The 20,474-nt window shown below is 38.5% G+C and overlaps 1 protein-coding gene across 1 annotated transcript in view; it reads left to right on the top strand.

Moving 5' to 3' along the window:
• LOC113406807 (neurobeachin-like) overlaps positions 1-20,474 on the top strand; it is a 942,582-nt gene that overhangs the window by 610,511 nt on the left and 311,597 nt on the right. The window contains exon 39 of the mRNA XM_029911985.1: positions 1,089-1,101. Coding sequence (XP_029767845.1) covers positions 1,089-1,101 — 13 coding nt within the window. The remainder of the gene's footprint in view (positions 1-1,088; positions 1,102-20,474) is intronic.

Consider the following 20,474-nt stretch of genomic DNA (forward strand, 5'->3'; position numbering starts at 1 on the left):
GGCTGATATTGCACCTCCAAATAAAATGGTGGCTCACTCACCCAGGTCGCAGGCAACTTCTGCAGCTTTTCTGGCTCATGTATCTATACTGGACATTTGTAGAGTGGTAACCTCTGTGTCAGTCCATACACTTCTCTCTCATTATGCCATCTCTCATCAATCTAGAGACAATGCCAGATTTGGATGTGTGGTCCTACAGTCCCTGTTCAAGTAGACTCTGAGCCCACCTCCAGTTTGAACTTCTTGTGAGTCATCTACAATAGACATGTGCCACCACTCGAAGAAGAAAAATGGTCACCTACCTTTCTATAACTACTGTTCTTCGAGATGTCCAGTCCATGACCTGCCTTCCTTCCCCTCTCAATTGGAGTCTTTCTGTTAGGAAGGAACTGATGGGTGTAGGAATAGCGCAGCCCTCTATACCTGCATACAGTAATACAAGGGCTCCAGAAGGTGTTCACGCAGCCCCGACAAGAACTGCTTAGGGAAAAATCTCTGACAACTGTGCACACGGTATGCACACACCTCCAGTAGAAAAGAAAGGTAGGTAACAGCTTTTTGCCCTCAGTGGTTGTGGAGTTCCATTTTTCCTCCTCCTTCATATTTCTTAAGGAGAGGTCATTCTCCTCTAATTATGTACAGAGCACACTTTGTTTTTCTATTTTTCTAAAGTCTCATCATTTTTTGGTATATGAGGACAGTCCAAAGGGAAAATAATATCATGTCAGCATTTGTCTAAACAGATAGCTGAATGCATTTCAAAGTTTCCATATCCCAAATATACACGGCACTAATCTCTGACAACTGACATACTTATTGTCTAGAGGCACAAGTTTGCTTATATGTCTGCTTTGGCAAAGCAATTTTGCTGTCCATGTTTAGTTGATACTCCTCAAACCTCTTAGGGGAGTTTAATGCTGACTGATCTCCAATACTTTGCATCTGGAGAGACACATTTAATAAAGGAGAAAAATAGATTAATTACTGAAAACTGGAATATCTGAATGTAGAATATTTGTCTCCAAATATCCGTACTCAGTTTCTCTCTATCCTGCTTTTTTTTTTTTTTGGACTTTTTCTGATTCCAGATAGGTGGTGTAGGTATGTATACTTCCTTTTATAGATGCAGTCTTGGTATCATTGACCACCCTAAATCAAAATTTTAACCAATCTGGATGGTTCTAAATCCACTTTTTTAAATGGTTCGCACATCAAGAAAAGTGTGGGTCTTTCAGTGTATTATATATTGAGAGAACTCCAGTTACTTAAAACTAATCAATGGATTTTCGGTGTGTACTAATCTCAGAAAATTATTTCTGAAATCTTTTACATTCTCTTATCTTTAATTCCTCACAATATATACAGCTAATTTGTAACACTACCTTTTGGGAATACAGACAAACTCCACTCTCTAGAAACAATGGTAATGTTGAAATGAAAAGGGTCACAGTGGACAGTACCTTCCAACAGAATGTCTAATTCTGTAACTTGTGGCTCCCGGCAACACTTACAAGATGTTTAATCACAGGAGATAATGCAATTAAAGGGCACTTTTACCACATTTTTAAAATGTGGTTCTTCTCTGAAAGGTGTTTAACTGATTCTGTGTCACATTTGCTCTGTTTACAAATAAAAAACGGCTAATAGGATTGTGTGGGTTTAAATGAGAACCTAATTTAGGCTGAATAAGGAGGTCTGCACGCTTTTATTCTCCACTCATGCATGCACACACTCACATACAAACAATAATTAAATAAATTTTAAACTTTTTAAACTCTGTCAGTTAATCAAACTACTTCTCCTAAAGGCTGGGCTGAGGTCCTTTTAATGATTGGTTGGTTTACTAACTACTAGCTTTTTAAGTTCACCATAATAGTCAAGTAGGAGTTCTTTCTATCTGTCATCATCACCATTAGTAAAGATTTGACAAGCCAGAACATACCCTGTCACTTTAATGGGTAGAATTGCATTTTATGGGTGCTTCCCTTTGCATTATAGTAACCCATCTCCAGGACTATATAAACTATGAGACCAAAAACTGGGATTCGTATCAGTCGATATACATATTAACATGTCCCAACAACTCATCCATAGTTGTTCACTGCTCCCTCACTTGCCATCTAACTGGCTGGCATGAGTTCAGTCCAAACTCCAAGTAGGTATCCGTGTGGCCGGGAGCCAGTTCCTTTTCAAATATTTGGGCTTGTTAATCAACAAGGACAAGTCGGTCTGCTCTCTAGTACAGTGGCCAGGGTGTTCCTGTCATAAGCCAGGTACCACACAATGCTAAATATTTGTGCAGCTCTCAAAGCCCATCTGCTCACAACAGTAAGAAACCATCTTTCACTCCTTGTGCAAATGACCTACATGTACGTGATTTGGCACAGCAGGCTTCATCTCAGGAATTTGCAGGGCTGGTTAAAGTTGGCTAATTCCCTGTCTCATCATCCACTAGACATGCTGGTTCATGTGCTTGCAGGAGTCCTAGCCTCCTTAGACAATGTGGACATGGGAGTTCTCTTTACCCTGCTTGTGCCCACAAAGACTGTCATTATTGACACTTCTTTATGTTGGGAGCTCACCTAAGTAAGAACTATGAATGGAGGACTATAGTCCTATCAACTTGGAATCAAGAACTACGGGTTGCATCAAGATCTAGTTCTCCACGTATTGCATTCAATTCATCTTGTATGTTGTTTTTCTCCCTCATATTAAAGAACTGATCTTACAAGTAGCACCAGCTTGGCCTTGCCAGCATTGGTTTTCCACTTTTCTGAAACTATCAGTCAGGACTCGATTGGCTGTTCTTTGGGATCCCAACATAATTTTCTAGGACCAAGGTCAAATGCTACATCCCAACCCATCCACTCTCCATCGCAGGGCATGGATGCTCCAATGTTAATGCCTCAAGAGGTGGGGTGTTCTGTGGACATACAAATGAGGAAGTCATCTACAAGTAATCTTACCTGTTGTAGTGGTGTTACCCGGGGTTCTTTCAACCCAAAGCTCTTGGTAACTTTTACTCTGTGCAAGGTGGTGTCAGGAAATAAATCAGGGGAGACACGGCTGTCCGACCGATAGATGGCTGGCACAAACAGGACAACACAAGAGTGCTTTCACTTAAAGCTACACTTTACTTAGTCTCAAGCACTTACACACGTCCACAACAGATTAGTAAAACACCCCAAACCCTTGATAATTACCAAAGCTGCATGTGGCTCTCGAGTGAAACAGCAGCAGGCTTCCGGTGGCCAAATCTTCCGTCTGCTGGTGGGGACTGCAAGATGTATCCAGAGGGAGAGTCCAAAAAGAGTCCCCAAACGAGTCCAACTATCTCAAGCTTTTTCCCCTTATTTATACATTAGTAATAGAATGACATGTCCCTTAAAGAAAACTTGTTAAGCAAGCAGTTCCAATGGGCAAGCAAGAGGCTCCTTCTGATTATTGATTAACCAGGGGTGGGTTTTTCCAGAGTTTTCAGCCTTGAGACCCCAATAGACAATTCCTGTGGTACATCCTGCTCTTTTAAAATGCATGTATCAGCAACTTCAACACAATTCTTAACAGGAAGGATGCGGGGTCAAGTTGCCCTTTCTGTGGCACCCCAACCTCCCCTCCCCCGCCCTTGGTCAAGCTGAGACTGCTGAATGGCCAATTTACAGCTTGCTGACTAGGCTGCCTTTAACAATAAGCCATAGTGGTTTCAGGCACTTTACTGGTTTGCCAAAAAAACTTCCCCTTCAGTGAGAGTGTTTTTCCCTATGGGTGCAGTAGAAAGGTTTTTCACCAGTCTTGGCCTCAGTCCAGCATGTTTTAGATATTTGTTTTCCTGAAGCAACAAAGCCTCTCTGTTAGTTCCCTCAGAGTTCACCTGACATCTGTCTCCCTGCAACTGGTTGGCCACTCACTATTTTTCTAACCCTATATCAATCAGATTCCTAATGGGATTAGACAGGTAGTATCCCCATATCCTGGATCCCACTCCTCCCTGGATCTTGATTTTGGTGGGCAATGTTATTCTCCCTTTGAATTGACGGCTACCTCTTCTTTCCTGCATCTATCTATGAAGGTAACTTTCTTGCTGGCCATTACCTCCACAAGAAGGGTGTCAGTTATGTGTGTTGGTCGTGGATCCTTACATAGTATTTTGTAAGGACAAGGTATACTCCTGTCCTCATCTGAAGTTCCTAATTAAGGTTGTCTCAGAGTTCTACCGCATCAGGCAATATACTTACTGGCATTCTTTCCTAAGCCCCGTTCTTAGTAGAATGAAGAACGGCTTCATATTGTGGATGTCAGAAGGGTATTGGTTTTTTACTTGGATGAGATCATTTAGATCATCATCTCAGCTGTTTATTTCAGTTGCTGACAGCATGAAAAGCCTCCTGGGCTCGTGACAAAGGATTTCATCCTGGATGTCTTCCTGCATAATAAATCTGTGTTACAACATTTCCAAAGTACCTCCACCAACCAGGATGGTAGCATGCTCCACAAGAGCCCCATCAGTTTCCTCCACTTTCCTGGCTCAGGTGCTTTTTAGGGACATTTGTAAAGCTGCAACAGGGTCGTTGGTGCATACTTTTACAGGTCATTGTGCTATAGCTCAAGAATCCAGAGATTATGCAAAATATGGACAAGTAGTTCTACAGTCATTGTTCAGGTAGGTTCTGAAATGTTCCTCCAGTTCGAATGCTTGAGAGTCACCTAAAGTGGAATGGACGTATGCAATCACTTGAAGAAGAAAAAAATGGTCACTAACCTGTTCTGTAACTGTTGTTCTTTTGAGATGTGTTGAACATGTCCATTCCATTACCCACCCTTTACCTTCCCCTCTATAATGGAGTCTCTATCTGTTAAGAAGGAACTGATGGGGGTTAGGGCAGTGCCCCCTTTTATATAATCAGACACCAGCATGAGAGTGCTAAGGGTGCATGCGGCACCAAAGGGTACAGCTAAGGGGAAAATCGCCATCTCTGATGCACGCTGAAGTGAAATGGACATATCTTAAAGAACAACAGAACAGGTCATTTTCCTGTTTTTTTCCTTGAAGCAAGGGTTGTTATTCTCCAGTTTTTATGCTCAGGTGTGAAATTACCATTGAAAGTATAATGTACCAGAGACTGATTTTCAGCACAAAAATGTGCTCAATTCTTATCCACTGAAGTCAGATCAGTAGTGCTTTCTTCACAACCCAGAAAGTAGATAGGAGTGCAGCAGGTCTTCTTTCCTTGCACTGTCAGAATCACTGGTTCTCTCTGCTCTTCCAATGAGACGAGATGCAGCAGCAGAACATGGCAGGATGAAACTGCTGGTCCATGGAAGAGAAGTACTGCCAGTCCAACTTCAGTGCAGAAACCTTATGCTTTGAAGTTCTTTATGTGCTGATGTCAGACCATTGATTTTGTGGAAAATATAAACTCTGCTGCAGCTTCTAATGTCCACAAAATCAATAACAAATTTTATAATTTTGTGCCAAGACCCAGCAGAGTTTTGAGGGTCATTGGTTAAATTGGGAGGGAGGGAAGAATGATATCATGCCTCAACTTTTCCTCATCTTCTAAATACTACTTTCCCTTCTTTTTTGTCCCCTCAACCAGCAGTGATAAGAAGAAGTTTAGTGTCACGGGATCTGTGTAGTCATGGATTCTGTATCTCCTTCCTCAAATTATCCCCAAACCCGCTTGTGCATGCCCACTGATTTGGACCTGATTTTATGCTCCCTTTCACAACACATGGGAATTTCAGAGGCTCTTCCCCTTCACAGCCCCACTGAAGACCTTAAGGAGTGCAGAGCACCTTGTGTTGGCCCTTTGCACTGAGTGAATTTCACTTTAAAACAATGTTATAATTTTACACCAAGTAGAAAGCAGCATAACTTGGGTGTCTCTCTTCAGTAATATATGGATTTCCTGGGACTGATAGATGGGTGCAAAACTAAACTTAATAATTTTCATAACAATTCATTTTCTCAAACTTATTTTTTGCTGGTAATTAATCTATTATGCTCTAATATAAAAGGCAGGGCTGGCTCCCGGGGTTTGCCACCCCAAGCAGCAAAAAGAAAAAGAAAAAAAAGCTGCGATCACGATCTGTGGCACTTCGGCAGCAGCTCTACCTCTGCTGCTTCAGTCTTTGGCAGCAATTCGGCAGCTGGTCCTTCGTTCCGAGAGGGAGTGAGGGACCTGCCACCGAATAGGCAGACATGCCGCCCCTCTCCGTTGGCCGCCCCAAGCACTTGCTTGCTGGGCTGGTGTCTGGAGCCGGTCCTGATAAAAGGGCAAGTATGTGTGTTGTGCACTATTCCCCTAAGCTTAAGGTTACCAGTATGAGATCGATCTGTGTTTCAGTAATTCTGTAATTACATATTTATTCAGTATGATGGCTGCTGCACATTTTCAAAGGTTCCTCATTTCCACCCGCACATGCACTTAAGATAGTTTTAAGATGCAAAGTATACTTTTGTTTTTAAATTCTAGATATAAAACAATGGCAATACATTTACAGAACAATGATTTAAGTAACGTTAAATGACTAATTTCAATGCACAAAAGCAAGAAAATTAAGAGGCAGAGTTATGGTAAAATATCAAGTTTCATGTCAGTGCTCAGTCGAGCCATTGTACACGTTACACTTGTAAACAGCATGTGTAGTTTTCCAGATTTTCTTCAGCATTGTCTCTTAATTTTCTTGAATTTTGTGGTTGAAATTATTTAAACATTTGACTTTTGATAGTTATATCTCTTATTTCGCCCCCGAGAGGTCTCTAATATAACATAATGTGTGTGTCTGGGTATACGTTTTCTGAGAGATTAATTGGGTAATGTAGAAAATACTTTATGTATTTTTTAAACTGGTCATGAAAGCAATAGGGGAAGAAAAATGATGCATTATTTCCATGATCTAAATGCTCTGCAGCAGCAGCTGAGCTGCTCACTGTTATTCAATGCTACATTAACTTTTCCATTAATGCTGGTGCTATATAATATGAAGCCCTTAAGCATTATAAAGTTGCTGTCTGATTTTTGTTCCTTGATGTAGCTGTTGTATTTGCATGTTACAACCATTACACAGAATAACCACCATTATTCCCTTTTAGAAGGATGTTTCCTCTTTATTTTGAATATAGTTAGGTCTAAGAATGTCTCAAAAGAAAATGGATCTGTTAACATTTTCACTCTAAACTCTGGTATCAGAGGGGTAGCCTTGTTAGTCTGGATCTCTAAAAAGCGACAGAGTCCTGTGGCACCTTATAGACTAACAGACATATTGGAGCATAAGCTTTCGTGGGTGAATACTCACTTTGTCAGATGCTCTGTTTTCTTAGTTGTTTGCCATTGCTGATCTTATCTTGGTGATCACTGGCACACAGGTTGTTGGTAAGGATATTTTGTTTCTGTGTTGCTGGTTTTCAGACAGAAATATAGCAACTGGGGAAATCAGTCCAAACAATGGACAAAAATAACATGATTATTGGGAAGTATTTTCACAAAATTATTAAAATATAGTTTTTAAACTATCCAGGTTTATAATTTTGAAGAATAGCTTTTGATCATGTGCAGTAGTACTTTTCATATTTATATTTTTCTAGATATCAGTACAATGTTGAAACATTTTTCTATCGTATAATGTACGTCGACTAGAATAGTAATTAATCTCATTTGTCAACGTTTTTGTAATCTGGCCATATCAAGATACAGATATAAAAATAGAAACGGTGTATGTAGTCAGTGCTGTAACAAATCAGAACATGTGTTCATAATGCTTCAGAGGAAGGCAAACCACCCTCAACCACCAAACCTCTCCCTCCCTCCCTCCCCATTGCCAAAAATACACCTGATTGTACAATCTGTTTGAGAGCGAGATTCCTTCTTGAGCATCACAGGTGATCAGTTTTATGCCCTAAAGAATGAGGTTATATTCTCAGCTCTGCCACTGACCACTTGTGTTAACACTGAGCAAGTCACTTCCACCCCGTGCCTCAGTTTCCCCTCATCTGTAAAACACGGAAATGATCATTCCTTCCTTTGTAAAGTGCTTTGAGATTTATGGATGAGAAGAGCTAAGTATTAGTATTAATTGATTATCTTATTACAAAGAAAGTTTGGGGTGGTTTTTTTGGGGGGGGGTTGCTTTGAATCATTTCATTTCAGGCATGCCCATATCTAGTGTTTGTGGAACACAGCAAAAAGTAGTCTGATCAGTTTTGTGGGTCCTCATTTGTTAGTTCAGTCAGGCTATCTCTTCCCTTTTTTCCTCTCACTTTTCATTCCTTCTTCCAAGTTAAATAATCACAGTCTCTGTAGTCTTCTATCCTATGTACACATTGCCTTATTGCCAAATTTTTCCTTTGCCCTTGTCAGACATTTCAGTGTCTGTGATGTATGGTTTTCAGATGACTAGCTGAACAAAGTACTCATATTATGGACACACCATAGTATATTATATAAGGTGTTAATAATGTCTGTATTATTTTCTAATACATCCAACAATCCTGTTTGCTTTTTTGAGTGCTACTGCATACTGGGAAAGTTATCCATGAGTCTTAGGTACTCCTTCTGAGAAGACCCTACTGGTTTAGAAACCATCTTACACAAAAAATTTACAATATTCTTTCTTATAATGATTGTATTGCATTTATTTGAGCAGTTTCATTTGCCTCAACTTCAACTTGATTAATATGGAGTTTCTTACAATCGTTTTTAGCAATTGCTAATATGAATAGCTTTGTGTCACTAACAGGTGTTCTCACTGTCCAATTTCTTACTGATCTAGCAAGAACATTTCTTGTTGTTTTGAGTTCATAATCAGATGTGGCACTTCAACATTAAATATAAATATATCATCAAACATCTTTGCCAGAGGATGTTGTGAAGGCCAAGATTATAACAGAGTTCAAAAAAGAACTAGATAAGTTCATGAAGGATAGGTCCATCAATGGCTATTAGCTAGGATGGGCAGAGATGGTGTCCCTAGCCTCTGTTTGCCAGAAGCTGGGAATGGGCGACAAGGGATGGATCACTTGATGATTACCTGTTCTGTTCATTCCCTCTGAAGCACCTGGCAATGACCACTACCAGAAGACAGGATACTGGGCTAGATGGACCATTGGCCATTCTTATGTTTCTTATTTTTATCATCAGTTAGAAATACCTTGAATTTTTTCATCCAGAGAGGTTATTTCTTCCTGCAGTGTATTCAGTCTCCTATTACCATGTTGTTGCCCTGTTTATCAAGTGTTTTCAAGGCCTTGGCATCTAAACTCAACAGGGATGGAGTGGTACTCAAAGGTGCTGCTGTGTATCCTTTGGCATTTGAATCACTGTGTTCTTTGGCTCTGCTGCTGTTGGCAGAAAAGACACTTCTGATTCAGGGTCATATGATCATTTTTAGGCACTTTTCATTAAAATAATATAAAGGTTTGAAAAGGCAATTGCATCTAACCTTGTCCCAAACATTACCATGTTTTGTGGGTTTGAAAACAAAAATAAGTTTTTAAAAAAACCCATAGAACTCTAAAGTTCAATATCTTCTTCTTCCACGGTCCCACATGACTTTCCTGTGAGCTCAATATTTTCATTAGTTTGAAAGGGATTTTATCAAATAAAAATATTAAATATGAACAAAACTAAAGAAACATAAGATAGAATTCCTTGAACACTGAGAAATATAACCTCTTTTAGATACTCACATTTTATTGGACAGCCTTGTTAATTTTTTTTCTAATCTTCTGATGTTGGAAAAATTTGCCAATGTGAAATGCTAAGCTGTTTCTAGGACATCTTGATGTGGAGGAATGAAATATTAAGTATATCAAAATGTTCTAGTTTGAAAATTTTGAGACATCATTGCCCTTATATTAGTAAAAATTTAAGAAAAGATTAGCACATAAATAATTGACCAGAAAATAAAATATCCTAGTCTAATGACTGAAAGTTTTGTTAATATTTCCTGTATGAGTTCCCTTACACATTTACAGTACAACATACAAAATTATTTTACTTAGAGTATACTTAGAGTATACTTAGAGTATCATTTAACAATGATTAGATGCTACGTGAATAAAAACCGAATCTCACTAGAACACTCGGTATATTTTGTTGAGAAAATAAAGTTTATGAAATAAATTTCAATATTATTTTCAATATGGCTGATGATAAATGTTCTCGTACTGAGGTTATATCAGAAAATCAATATTTTTAAAATTGAAACAGTATAGGTTTGTATTGATCCATGTGGCTAAATCAAAATGAAAGGCTTTATAACAGCTTTCTTAGACAGCCTGCTACCCAGTAATGGCAAACTATCAATTTTAGCTTTCCACTGATAAATCAGCTTGAAAATTGGATGTCAAATTTTTTTTCACTGAAGTAGTGATTTTTTTCATGCCCTTTAACCTTTCCTGATGTATTAGATTGGTTTATAAGACTAAGCTCTACCTTCCTGAAAGCAGTTGTCAAAACTGACATTTAGATGCGTTTTCAAACAATTCCTGAAGTCCTAAAACCTAATTTTATCTACTGTCCTCGTATGTTAATAGAGGTGTTTATGTGTCTAAACAAACATTAATAAATATTTAATGCTGAAAAAAATCAATTTAATATTTCAGGTAGGTATATTCCTCCATTTTCTGATCTCAGGAGTTCATAAAGGTCAGATTCTCAACTGCAGCTTTTAGAAACTAATGCTCCAGGAAGTATTTTAGCTTTCAGTGATTACGCGGATTGATTTCTTGCCTAACAGATTGATTTTATTTTACTTTGTGTTATGCTAGGCTTTAAAAAAAAAATACTAATAAGTAAATCTGTTTTAGTTACTGATTATAATTGTGGCCTGTAATCATGATTTACATGTACTTTGTTTTCTGTAAGGAGGCATGTGGGTAATTTTTTTTTATTCAGAAAAGAGCAATAGCATACAGAATGTCTGAAAATAGACTGCAATGTCTTATGTTATGAGAGAAAGAAAACAGCCTTAAACTGGGTCTAATGCTGTAGCCCTCAATGACAGTTGACAGTGCCATACCTTTATGTCTGTACCACAGACTGTAAGTTAGCTTGAGTGGGTATTGATTGTGAAGTTTTCTGTTGTATAATTACTTTTTGCTGGGGAAAAATGTGGTGTGTATTGATCTAGATGGAAGCATTTGAGTAGCAGTTTCCCTTGGCTAATAGTGAGTGTCATCTTTCAGCCATGATAAATGGTAACATTCCGGGTCAGCATAATTACTTTGTGGTGAAATGAACCTCCTGTACCCTTCTCCTTCTTCCTCTCACATCAAGGGGCTACCATAATCATCTTTATCTGAAAGCCATGATTTACTGAACTAATCATCCTCTTAATAGAGTAGAATCTTTTTTTTTCATTGTGTGCCCAGTTTAACTACAATTTTACTATTTAAAAAAGTGAACTGTTCTATTCTGGATCCTCAAATATAATTTTTTCTCTAGCTGTAGTCAATTGATCTTGACCTGCAAGAGGCCATCCCCTTAAGGCAGTCTTTTAGCCTTAATGCTCAGTGTTTAAGTGGAAAGAGGAGAAAGATTCAGATGTTCAACATTTTGATACACTATTTTGTAAGCCTAAGAATCAAACATTGTGTCTAATTTTAAATTTATGCGAATAATAGTATAGTACTGCAATGAAAACAGTGATACCAATTTACTTTCAGCATCCCCTTAATTAAAACTATGCAAACCATTGAGTGTGCTGTCCTTTGGCTGCTGCACCGAGTTTTCATCATGAAATAAAATGCAGAGGATGCCTCTTCAAATTATGTTGCTAGAACAGCTTTGCTTGTAATAATTGAGACATCTCATTGAGTATACAGAGTTTTAAATGCAAAACTGAAAAGGTTTTTTGTGTTTTTTTTTCATTGTTCTGTATCCATTGACTTTCATTAAGTGGCAGACCAGATGCCAAAACCAAGAAAATCATATTTATTACTAGAACTGAAATACTGTGATGATTTGTATTGTTTGGCACTTCTTTAAGAAGGGGTGTTCAGTGTATTATCAATATTAAAACTTTGTAGCGTGTTGTTGAAAATGGATTCATGTTTACTTGCCAGTAGTGTAATATGGCCCCTGGGTAATGACTTTGTGTTAAGTAATGTTATTTAAAGAATATCTGGCAATAGTTTTAGATCATTTTAAGACAGCTGTGAAAGGTTTGGATAAAGGTCATTTTCAATGATTGTGCTTAGTTAAATAAATGTGAAAGGTTTCACAATGGGAATCTTGCTTTTCAGTATGCTGTCATAAATTTCCCTTGAACACATCTGGGAATACCAAGTAAAATGTAGTTGTTTCTGCCTTGAAGGCAGTATATTTTATATTTTCCTTGCTTTGTTTGTTTTCTCCTTATAATTCTGTTTATTCACATAACTAGAGTTCAAAGGTTTCACTTTGTCATAAATTAAATCCACTATTCTGTGACAGTTTGTGGGACCCGCTGGATATAATTTTCAAATGGTTGTAACTTGAAGATTTTTGCAGAGATTTAATCATTAAAAGTGTTAAATTTTCTGACAACTCAGCCTCTATTGTGACCCTAGTGCATTGCTTGCTCCCTCCCTTGGCCACAGCTGGCCTCTTGCTGTTCACAGCTGAAAAGTGAAATCAATGCTTGGTCTAACAAAATGCAGATGAAAGCCATTCTGATCATATATAGTCATTTCCCGTAATTTTATCAGCCTTCAGTTACTTAAATGATCTCTGGAAATCATTGTTGGTTCATGTGAATACAATACCAAGTTTTGTGTTAAGATGTGCTGTCTTTTAGGAAAATAATACTTTCTTAAGCCTAGCAGTGGTATACAGCTCATACAGATGTAGAATGGCTTTCTAAAATATCATTTGCCACTTTTTTCGAAGAAGCATTACATTCCAAATCAAACCACGAGGGTCTCCATCTAAATTCTATAGATTTTTGAGCCAGTTGGAAGCTTGTGAATTTATTTTTTAAATGTTCTAGAATGTTCAAAGTTGAAAAGTAAAAACTCTTAATGTGTCAATTCACATTTCCATTGCGCTCTCATCCCTTTTATTTTTATTTGAGTAAGATGGCTTGGAAAGCTATGTTGCAGTTATAGGTGGCGGCGTATGATGTAGCTTAATGCTCAAAAGGTCACAGAACTACAATGAGTTTGATGGAAAACAGCCTTTCTCCCTATTTTAAATGGTTCCTGCTTTGATTACAGGCATTTATTATAATTATCAAGAGATTAGTCTGTTGTTACAGAATCCTTGTAATGGAACCATTTAAAAGGAATATAATGGCAATTTATTGGATTTTGTAAAGGAAAAGAGAACAGATAAAGTGGTGTTATTTGTAAATGGATAAACTGTTGCCTAAATGTACTAATTTTTTCTTTTGTTTCACCTCGCACTTTTTTCTTCCATAGTTTTCAGTTATATAGAAAAGAGTCAGTCATAATTTTAACAAACCATTTTAAAGTAAAGGTTCTTTGATTATAATATTTTAATAGCTACTTACCTACTGTGCACTTCAGAGACAATGCTGAACAGGATACAAGTATAGCAGTAAGATTGCTCCTTCCATAAATCTTGTCTTAAAAATATATACATTATAAACAGTTTATGGTTTCTTTTACCTTTGCTTTGGAATTAGTACTGTATAATAATCCTCTTTCAAAACTTGCACTCAATTTTCAGACAATGTGTTGCTGATAAGAAATAATAGTGTGTAGGAAATAGGCTCTATTGTTTTCGTCAGTTGAAGTATAGCTAGGGCTGATTCAAAATTCCTTTTCTACATTAGCAACAAACCATAATACTGAACAGCTTTATAACTCACTTATAACTGGTGATAACCAATTTTCTGTTTAATTTAGTCCTATACTAAGGTTAAATTATACTCTCTGCTCAAACAGCTTTTTTTTTTGTCTGTTCCATTCATAATATAGGTAAGCATATACATGAATTTGGATCAGTTTTAATACAGATACATAGAAACTGGCCTCTAAAGTCTATGCCTCCCAACATTTTTCCTTGTTTGTTTAGTGTTATATAATGGGTTCTTTCCAGCACTCATTACATTGTTTTATTTTCTGATATCAAGATAAATAACTCATAGAAATACAAAAATAGCACAGTTAATATGAGCACAGATTAATAAAAAAGCAGGTGGCTTAATTCTACTCCTATGTTGTCAGTAATTGGGCAATATTTTGCCAGAACTTCCATTATCAATCCTTATTTTCAAGGCTTTAGAATTTGGTTGTGAATATTTTCTCCACAATAGAACTGGTTTTAAAAATCTTGGTACAGATGTCAATTAGTTTAGAAAATGTCCATCCAGTCATTCATTTTGAGTTTAAAGTTTACCAATTTACATTTTTATTGACTGCACGGATGCAAATAGTTTAAATGTATAAAGTTAGAACAGTCCAGTAATTACTTGATAAATCAGTTAAGGAATATTTATGACATAAAAGTGAACGCAGGTGAAAAACAATGTGACATTTTCTTGGGGGTGTCCAGAACTGGAAGTCACCCTGTTACCCTATGTCTTAGCAAAAGAGGGATTTATTGGTGCTCTGCTGTCTGGCAGCTCCCTGCCATCCCAGTCTGTTAGCCAGCCAAACAAACTCCACAGGACTCAGCCAGTCCTAACTTTACCTTGCAGGTTAACCCTGGGTTTACTTCACTTCTTGAACTCTCCAGAAGAGTCTCTCTGTAGCATCCACAGAAATGACACATTCACTGTCTCTAAAGAGACAGAATACACACCAGCCTAGTAGCTCAAATGAGGATGCCTTCCTCACTTCAATATAACAGCACTGAGATGAATTTATAATAAAAACAAGAATAAATTTATTAATAAATAACAAGATTGAAGTGATACTAAACAGAGGTAATAGAAACAGAATGGTTACAAATGAAAGAAAAGTATAACATGCTTCTAAGAAACTACATATAGCTTAGAAGGCTCCAAGCTTTGTCAAAAGCAGTTTTCTAACCTACAACTGCTTTTCAGCATCACCAACCTACATAATTAGGGATCCACCATTCATAGATTCAAAGAGCGCTGACCTCTTTGTTCCCTCCATGTTGCATAACAAGATGTCCTTTTGCTTCTCCCTATATTCCCCAAAGTTCACAGTCTTTATCTTGAGAGTCATGGTGACCCGCTGGGGTTCACAATGCAGTGTGTCCTCTGGTGTGTTGATGCCATGCTGTTTCCTCATCTTCCAGATAATTGCTGTTTACCTCAGATGCAAATGAGCTGCCCAATGTCTCTGGCATTGCCATGCTCAATTTACATTATATACACAGGCAAACAGGCAAATCAACATTCCTTTGTGCAGAACAAACTTGTTTATCAAATCTGCCCACAAACATATTTTAGGAACATATTTCCAGCACATATACTTTATGCAACATCCATACGAACCTCATGCAGTGATATTAATGACCAGTGTGTCACCAGTTTTCATTTGATACTTCACATGACATCTTTGCAGGTAAATACTATTACAGCAATATGTTAGGTGTAGTGAGTGTGTCAGGCCTGATAGGAGCTATAGAACCGTGCCCCATCTGCCATTTGGCACTGAGAGGCTAGTTGGGTAACAAATGCCTTGTGCTTTTTTTGGCAATTAAATGCTGAAGCAAAGCAAAGGTTTTTTTGTTTTTGTTTTTATACCCACGGAGTAGTTTATTGCTCCGAGACCAGTGAAATTTACTTTACTTATAGGTCTGTCTTATTACCCTTTGATCTGAACACAGTCAAGTTTGGGCTTACTTTAATTTAAGAAGGAGTTCCATGCCATGGGTCCTGCTGCTGAGAACACTGCCCTGTCTGACCAAGCAGTAAACAAATTACCCAGTGTCTAGATGAACTTGGGGCTTGGATGAGAGCTAGCTGATTGAGTTGCAATCAGAAAAGACTGAGGTAATGTTGGTGGGCTGGGGGAAGAAGGTAAAGAGTTGTACGGACTTATATCTGTACCCCTCATAGAGGAGTGTGACTGCCATGTGGAAAACAGTTTGGTGGTAGTGCTAGAACCTATGCTGCTCCTGGATGTTCAGGTAGTTGCTGTAGCCAAGAGTGCTTTTCTCCATATCGTCCGTGCAAGACAAGCGCAACCTTTCTCTCCAATGCAGACTTTCACATAATGACCCATGCCTTTGTTTCTTCAAGATTAGATTGCAGTATTTGCACTACTTGGGGCTATACCTTGAAACCATTCAGACGCAGAAGCTAGTGCAGAACTTTGCAGGCTGCTTACTCAGCAGACTCACATGTTGGGAGCACATGAAACCAGTGATCTGCTCTGGCTTCCAGTAAGCTTCCAGGTAAAGTTCAAGGTTTTGGCTTTAACCTCTAAAGCGCTAAATAGTTTGGGACCTGGTTTATCTGAAAGATTGCCTTTCCCTCCATGGTGTACTGCCACAGTTGAGATCAGCAGTGGTGCTTGAGCTGGACATGAGGAAGCTGCTGGTAGGGTGTTCTCTGTGAGGAGTCCTTGATTTTGAACTCAATCCTACCTTTTGGTCTGCCAGAGCCCAGATTTGTTAACCTTCCAGGCACACTGCAAAAGTATGTTGGGGAAGAAGTGGGTGGAGGTGTATATATTTATGGCCCTTGCTATGTTTGTTATGATTTTTTTTTTATAGAATGAGTGCCTATAGTTGTATTTTTTTTTAAATGTGAAGAAATACATAAAATAGTGCCCAATAGTCTAAACCTGGGTCTTTCCAGTTGCAACTTTCCTGCGGAGTGTAGTTGTTTTGAGGCTATATGGTAGGTCTTGGGAGGTAGGTCCCCATCTGTTAAGGGCTGTGTAGGTTAGGAACAGGACTTTAAATTCAGTTCTTAAAGGACTGGGGAGCCAACCAAGATTGAGAAGACTAGGTGTGATGTTTGTGTTGGCTGTTACTGCTTATGAGAGAAGTTGTGGCATGTTGCACCGGCATGAGCTTTCTTGGGTTAGTTGCATTCAGCTCCAGGTAGAGTGAGTCTATAGAGCCTATAGCAATAGTTTAACCTAGAGATGATAAAAACACACATTATTGTGGCTACGTACAAGTCTGAAAGAAAAGGGCACAGTTTTCTTGCTGATCAAAGGTTGAAGGCGGCATTCCTTGTTACTGTGACAATCTGCATTTCTAGGTGTAGTGGGGAGTCCAGCATGACACCAAGACTTAATGCCACCTTTATGGTTTATAGTCTGATTCCTTTGAACATTGGTGAAGTTATAGTACATTACATAACAACCCCTCACCCCACCAACCTAGCCTATGTTAAAAGAATATTATGTAAGTTGCAAGTTCACACACTTGAAAGTTAGCAAATGCCAGATTTATGGCTGCTTTTGCAACCTTCATTCTGCCCCTTTTGCATACATCATGAGTGCTGAATGAGGCTGGAATCCTGTGGCAAAAACTGTATGTGATCAAGTAATTGAAGACTTTATCATTAAATTCTCTCTCTCACTCACACACACACACACTCACACACACACACACTCACACAGCTTCAGCAGCTTTCCAGCATTTCTAAGTAATCTTTACTATTGCTGTGGTGTCACCGTGGGCTCAGACTTATAATGTTCATGATCAGTTATTGTTTTGGCAGGCTGCCAACATTTTTTTTTCCCTGAGGAACCCAAGTAAGAGAAGGGAAATGCTGATTTTCAACTGTCTGGGCAGGGATGGTGTCCCTTGCCTCTGGTTGCCAGAAGCTGGGAATGGATAACAGGGGATGGATCACTTGATAGTTACCTGTTCTGTTCATTCCCTCTGGGGCATCTGGCATTGTCCACTGTCGGAAGACAGGATATTGGGCTAGATGGACCTTTGGTCTGACCCAATATGGCCGCTCTTATGTTCTTATATCTCAGCAAAACCTGAATGGAATTTAATAGGGCTAAGAAAAGGCACTTCTATAGCCCAAGTGCTTTCCCCCTGCTGAATTTCAAAGGCTTGTTGCAAACAATGGAAGTGTTAGCGGCGTTCAGAATCCTTTATGATGGAAAGTATTAGTGTCAGAAATATACAGCTTGCTGTCAGCTCACCCTGTGATTCCTCAAATTGTTTCCTATTTCCACCATCTGTGTTTTCCCTGGATTTATCTTGAACTAACTTCTCTAAATCCAGCTACTAAACCCAGCTCTTCCAGTCACTGGGACATCTTATTAATGGCCAAGGCTACCTTAGAGAAGGGGAGACATATTTGAATTTGAACATTTGTTGCATGAGACATTGCTGTCTGATGATTTCTCTGACTGGTCTCGTAATTGCTTGTAGATGGAATTGAGTATTGAGCTTTGCAGTTATTTGCATGATAGAGGCCTGGTTGGTGAGGAGCAGGTGACCATCACAGCTTTCTAGATTTCTCTCTGAACACTTTAGTGTTCACTCACTCATGAATGAATACAACTTGTGAAGCCCATTTGCTTTGTAATGATGTTTCATGTGTATTATCCATGCCATATTTTCAACAGGATTAAAGGCTGCAGAGGTGTTTGTTTGCTGCCCATGGGCAGGAATTCATCAGTCAGCACCAACACTACCATTTTTGTATCGTGTCCTGGCCTGAAACCTGAATGGTAGAGATCCAAATATTGACAGGGAACAGGTGTTGCTGGAGTTTCCCTGAACTGCACTAGCTTTCATGGACTAACAATAAAAGGGAAGTTGCAGACAATGCTATAATTGGGAAGATCATCAATAAGTATATGATTTTCCAGGATTTGCCAGACTACTGAATTATTTAGGGTGTCTGGTAGCTTATCTGCTTTTGTATGTTAATGCTCTCAGCAAAGAATTTGCTGCACGTCACTGTGAGTGTGGTGGCTGAAGGCTCAATAATACTTCTCTAGTATTGTACATGTGTAAAGCACTTTCCCTCCACTTATCCTCACAACAGGTCTGTGAGCTACTTTGTTAGTGTTGTGTCTTTTTTACAGAAGGGAGAAAGCAAGACGGAGCAATTTTCTTTTCAAGGCCACACAGGATGTTTGTGACAGAGTCTGTATTGGGAACAGGAGCAGTGGGCTTCCAGCACCAAAATTAAACCTATCTAATGTATACCAGAGAACATTTAAAACTGTAAATAGCTATGCTGTACATTGTATTTGGAGTGTGTGCAGTATAAGGACACAGTTGAGGAAGGCTATAGAAAATCACTATGAAGAGCACAAATATGGCAACAAAATTAGAGGATGACATAAAAGCATGACTAAATCAGCTAAATGTACATAGTCTAGAAAAAACCCCAAGGTCATGATCATAGTCTATAAATATCTTCAGAGCAATGGAATAAATGAAGGAACTGAATTATTTAGTCTGTTGCTAATAGAGCAAAAAGCTATAGCCTGAAGCTATGTTAGTTAAAGTTAGACATTAGGAAAAATTAACCATGCAGTTGGGCAATGGAATAGAATATGTGCCTGACGTGCAATCCTTACTCACATGATTAGTCCCATTGATTTGGGACTAGTCACATAGGATTGGCCATTTTAAGGACACCATAACTAGCGCTATTTTAGAACAAGTTTGATGAGACATCAGTGATGATGTAAGGAACAGTCCTACAAAATGGACTGGAATCCATGAATGACAAAATATCGATCTACTTTTTATCTAAGAGTTTGGTAGTGCTGCCCATCTCAATGGTATCTGAGCACCTTTCATGTAAAATTGATTAGCAATAGGGAAACTCCTATTGGAATTCATGGGTTATGTCTATATGGCAATAAAACACCCATGGCTGACCTGTGTCAGCTGACGTGGGCTCGCGGGGCTATAAAATTGCAGTGTAGATGTTCCGGCTCAGGCCTCACAGGGTTCCAAAGCCCTGGCTCCAACCCGAGCCCAAATGTTTACACTGCAGTTTTGTAGCCCCCCAGCGCAAGCGTCCTGAGCCCAAGTCAGCTGACCTGGGCCAGCTATGGTTATTTTATTGCAGTGTAGACTTACCCATGAAGTCTCTGGCTCCCTCACTCACCCATTTGGTTTGTTACTTGATTTGTTTCCTTTGATAGTTCCAGGTCCTTCTGTTTGGTTGGGGTGGAGTTTGGTGGTTGGGGGGTTGAAATTTCAAATTGTGATGGAGTTAAATCCCAGTACTTCAAAATATTGTCGATCCTGTAAATTTATAAACATGCTTAACTTTAATCATGCAAGTAGTTTCATTCCCTTTAATGGAATTACTTATGTATTTAAGGTTAAGCAGGTGTATATATCTTTGCAGGATCAGGGCCTGAATGTGGATACTATCTTAAAAAATTTATAGAACAAATACAGATTGTTTAAAATAACTTGATCTTTTTCAAAGTCTTAATTATACATAACAAAAAGTTATTGAACCTTTAAATACTTCACTATTCATTTTCCTCTTTCTAGAGGTTTAAAAATGTAGTCTGTTTTTGAAGAAATGCTACGGTCATTTTTTATCAGTTGTGTGAATCATTTTATGCTCATTCCGTATATGTAGATTCAAAAATA

The sequence above is a fragment of the Terrapene carolina genome, unplaced genomic scaffold (assembly GCF_002925995.2).
Source record: "Terrapene carolina triunguis isolate 2854851 unplaced genomic scaffold, T_m_triunguis-2.0 Scaffold141, whole genome shotgun sequence".
NCBI lineage: Eukaryota > Metazoa > Chordata > Testudines > Emydidae > Terrapene > Terrapene triunguis.